At 45.3% G+C, this 4,883-nt stretch overlaps 1 protein-coding gene across 1 annotated transcript; it reads right to left on the reverse strand.

Moving 5' to 3' along the window:
- Positions 1-3,156: 3,156 nt before the first annotated feature.
- On the reverse strand, positions 3,157-4,647 carry LOC309392177 (protocadherin-10-like; the record flags this gene model as incomplete). Its single annotated transcript, XM_081953179.1, has 1 exon — positions 3,157-4,647. The coding sequence occupies one exon, from the start codon at positions 4,645-4,647 to the stop codon at positions 3,157-3,159; it is 1,491 nt and encodes a 496-aa protein (XP_081809305.1).
- Between the last annotated feature and the right edge of the window lie 236 nt (positions 4,648-4,883).

The raw sequence follows: 4,883 nt of genomic DNA on the forward strand, positions 1-4,883 counted from the left end.
CGGTGGGCTCAGAAGGGACGCGACAGAGCAATGGCTCTGGCTCCGCCTCAGCTGCAACCTCCGCTCCTTCCCTTGTGCGTCTTCATCATCGATTGACTTACACTTCCACCAACTACTTTCGGTTGGCAGAGCGAGCCAGCAAAGGAGGACCCGCTTGCCATTTCAGCACCGTATTGGTGGACAGCGCCGTCGAGCCAGAGCCCCAACTGCTGCGACGACGAGTGGCAGAACGATTAACCCCTCGGTGTGCAGGAGGAAGATGTGGCGAAGAAGTAAGGAGAGCAAGACTGAGGGGGGGGGGAGATGTTCATGCAACAGGCTTAACCCAGTTTTGTAAGGAGAGTGAGGAAGGGGGAATTGTATTGTACACATTCAGGAATCGGATTAAACCTGTCAGATTCACAAGCTGTGTTCATGCAAGACAGTAAGATCCAAAGATCAAAGTAATGTGTGAATGCATCTGATTAAGCATGTGCTGTGAATACAGTCACAGGGAGACTGTTTTTATTCTTTTACCACAAAGACCCAACTTTCCAGTAGAAAACAATAGATAGGCAATGGGGGGTATTTATTGATGTTGGCAAGGAAAAACCAGTTTGAATCCCCTTATAGTTGTTCATGATTCTTACATGGGGTCCACCTGAAAATGACAAATCTTTCATGCAGAATACTACTATTATATTCATTGGAGCCACTGTGAAGGAAAAATAAGGATTTAAATATGGATTATCAAAATTTCTCACAATTTTTATCTGACTTTGCTGAAATTACTGGCAAAGAATAGATATACCCAGATTGAATCATAATAATTATATATCCAAGTATTTGTGGCATTATTCATACCATAAAGCATTAACCTCTCTCATAGTATCTGCATAACTGATTCAATCTAGAAGGGTTGGGTACATTCTACATTCTACGCTCCTTTGTTTAAACAATGCCATTTATTGGGATCTTGGAAGTCTTTTCGATAGCAGCACCTATCTTCTGAAATGAGATTCCCTGAAGAGCCAGATGACCACTCTACTGATGTTTTGAAGGAGCTTGAAGAAGTGACTCTTCTCCCAGGACTTTGGTAAGGATTAGCGTCCCCCTCACAATTATGTAGGCATTGTTCCTCAGTATTTTTACTTGCAAGTTGCCTAGAATCTTTGGAAGTCAGGCAACAAACAAATTAAATAAATAGAAACACCTGGGGCCTGTATGTTCATGGATTCTCATGATTTTACTGGGGCCATCTGAAAAATATACCAATTATAGATATTATTTTTGGCACTATAGCACCCAAATGACTATAAGGATTCAAACAATAGATCTTCATGGGTTTCCAGTTGAAAGTACAATCAAATCATAGTTGAACCTGTTTCCATGATTCAGCCATGATTTCCCTTAATCTCTCAATGTCTATCTTCCAACATCATATCCTTGCAAACCATTTCTCTGTATTAGGATGCGAGTTCTGTAATGGAATGGCTCCAGACCTATTTGAAGAATACATTTCAGACCTTTGCTGAGGGATGATGTTTTAATTCCCAAAGCATTATCATTGGAATTGGTCCCTCATGGATTCCATTTTTCTTCTGGTTTTAGTAGCTATGCTGCACAAAATCTTATGGATGTTTGGTTTGAAAAGTCAGCCATGCATGAACACACAAAACTCAGCATCTCTTTCTCATGCTTTGGAACTTTTGTACTATGATAGTAGTCAGAAATAATAAACTGCATTACTGTAATGGTTCATTTGTGTAGATGAACGTGCTATGTGTTTTAATGATGGTTTCAAGTAAATATTAAGTAAAAACTTGAAGACTCACAGCTAGGTTTTGGAACTATAGCAGCACTACCAGTTATGAGATGCATAATAGTCATGTCACATTCTGTGCAGAGAAATGCAATTTGTGATTTGAAGTCTGTTTCAAGGTTTCATTTAAAAACTAAAAAGATCCATGAGGATTTATGCCTCTACGCCATGTTTATAAACCATGATAGCAGCAATAATTATTCAGCAATAAACCATTTGCAGTGGTTTATTCTTTGCAAGTAGATAGAAATTGTGGCTTGGTGATAGTCTCAGGGGAATTCAAACATCATTAGGACTACAAAAGAACCCCTAAGGATATAACTTTTACCCAGACTGAAGACAACATTAATTTTGCTTGGGGATTGTGGGAATTCCTCCCTTTCTATGTTTGCTTCTGTCTCAACACTAGGCTAAGAGAGTTCAATGCATCAAAGGAAAATGTGCCATACCCTGATACTCTTCACGGATTTAACCTTTAACAGATGGTTAAGCTTCTGCGGAATTGATTACATTTTACTGTACAACATTTTCCTTGCAATACTGATTATTATTATTTTAATTACTGAAGCAAGGATTATATCCCAGACAGAAGGATCAAGGGTGATTCCATCAGCACTGAATCATATAGTTCCCCCCTCCCCCTCCTTTCATAACACCCATCTTTCTGGAGTCACAAGAATTCCAACTGCCTGAGAGGGGTAGAAGAGAAAAAGCAACCCCCCCTCCAATCTTCCTACTTCAAACAGATTGAATCCACAACTTGTAAAAAAAGCCGCTACTCGTCAGTTAAAAGCAATTAAGGAGATTGGAGCGAATATCTCACCTCCAGCACTTCAGTCGCTGCATGTAGTTAATTCTTTCCTTCCAGAATCCATTCAGAGAAGGTGCTGTTATGCACCCCCTACGCTCCCCGGCTCCTGAGGCGAAACTGGAGACCTCCCCTCTCTGGGGGGTTCCAGCAAGCCGCTCTACGGCAGGTGGTCCCTCCAAGACCGCCTGTGCTCCTAAAAGGAGCCCACCGGAGAAGCAAACAGCAGACCAACATCCGTCGCCTTCGGAAACCGGAAGTGATCTCTCGGTCTTAGATTTTCTTATATATTCCCTATCTGACAATGTGGCTCTTCTTTACCACTTCATTGCTATTTTTCAATTCTCCTTCCTTTCTCCTGTCAATTTTTTTTTAAATTCCTCATAGAGGAGATGGAGGGAAAATGGACTGAAGATGTTTCATTGTACAGTAATATTTTGTTCAGTACAATTGCCTATGCAATTGTTTGTCTATGCCAACAATTTAATAGAATGTTCATATACCAAAATAATTGAATTTCTGGTTAAAATAACAGATGAAAAGAATTCTAAAATGATTTGGAGAGACACATGTACGAGGGTTGCAGGAAGCGGGGCGCGTTGTCGTTGATATCAGACACCTGGACTGTGAGGGTCTTCTTGGTAGCCAGTGCTGGAGATCCCAGATCTTGGGCAGTGATACTGACATTATATTCGGACACAGTCTCACGATCGAGTGGTGCAGTAGTTACTAGTGCATAATAGTTGTGGAAAGACGACTGAAGCTGAAAGGGTATATCAGTCGGGATTTCGCAGCTCACCTTCCCGTTGTCTCCCGAATCTCTATCCAGGACGCTGATTACAGCTATGACAGTACCGGGAGGTGCGTCCTCCAAAACTGGTGTGGAGACCGAGGTGAGGGTCACCTCCGGTGCGTTATCATTGATGTCCAGGAGGTAAACCAATACCCGACAGTGAATGGCAACTGCAGAGGGGCCCCGGTCCTTGGCCTGCACATATAGCTCATGAAGATCAGCTCGCTCATAGTCCAATTGGCCTTTCAGGCGCACCTGCCCAGTGTGGGGCTCCACGCTGAAAAGCTCCCGCACACCTAGTGGAGTGTGCCCGCTGAATGAATATTCAATTTCGCCATTGGTTCCTTCATCCAAGTCAGTAGCATTGAGCTTGATAGCCAGAGTCCCTTTGGGCGCATCCTCTGGCAAGCTTACACTATAAGTGGACTGATCAAAAACTGGCACATTATCGTTGGCATCCAACACCATGATCGCAACACTAGCTGTGCCTGAGCGCTCGGGAATACCACCATCCAAAGCCGTGAGCAGGACCCGGTGGCTACGCTGTTGCTCTCGATCCAGACTCCTCTCCAGCACCAGCTCTGCAAACTTGCTGCTGTCACTGCGAGTCTGCACCTCCAGCGAGAAATAACCATTAGGGCTGAGTCTGTAAGTACGCAGGGAGTTTGTGCCCACGTCGGGATCCTGTGCACTCTCCAGGGGAAAGCGGGCCCCAGGTAATGCTGATTCTGTCACTTCCAGCACATATTCTTGCCAAGGGAACCGGGGTGCATTGTCGTTGATGTCTAGCACCTCCACTTCGATGCGATAAAGCTCAAGAGGGCTCTCGATGACCAGTTGCAGGTGCAGGAAGCAGGCCTTGATGCCCTCGCACACCTCTTCCCGATCTATTTTCTCGTTAACAAAGAGGATCCCATTTTCCAGATTCACCTCCAGGTGTTGCTTACTCCCTGCCCGGGACGCAATACGAAACCGCCTGGCTGATAATTCGGATACGTCCAGACCTAAGTCTTCCGCGATGTTGGCCACAAAGGCTCCGTGGTCCAATTCTTCGGGTACCGAATAGCGTAGCTGGCCAGCTGCTGGAGCCGGAGCCAAAGCCAAGCAAGAACTTAGCAGGAGCAACACCTCGAGTCTTCCCCAACTCGGAGCGCAGCTCGACAAGCTCTGGGAGAGCCTTAGTTTCCCCGTACAATATTCCCAGTCCCAGCGGGAAGTCCCGCTGCCTCGATCGAGAAGAGACATCGGTGGGCTCAGAAGGGACGCGACAGAGCAATGGCTCTGGCTCCGCCTCAGCTGCAACCTCCGCTCCTTCCCTTGTGCGTCTTCATCATCGATTGACTTACACTTCCACCAACTACTTTCGGTTGGCAGAGCGAGCCAGCAAAGGAGGACCCGCTTGCCATTTCAGCACCGTATTGGTGGACAGCGCCGTCGAGCCAGAGCCCCAACTGCTGCGACGACGAGTGGCAGAACGATTA

The sequence above is a fragment of the Natrix helvetica genome, assembly GCF_964273705.1.
Source record: "Natrix helvetica genome assembly, chromosome: 4".
Lineage (NCBI taxonomy): Eukaryota > Metazoa > Chordata > Lepidosauria > Squamata > Natricidae > Natrix > Natrix helvetica.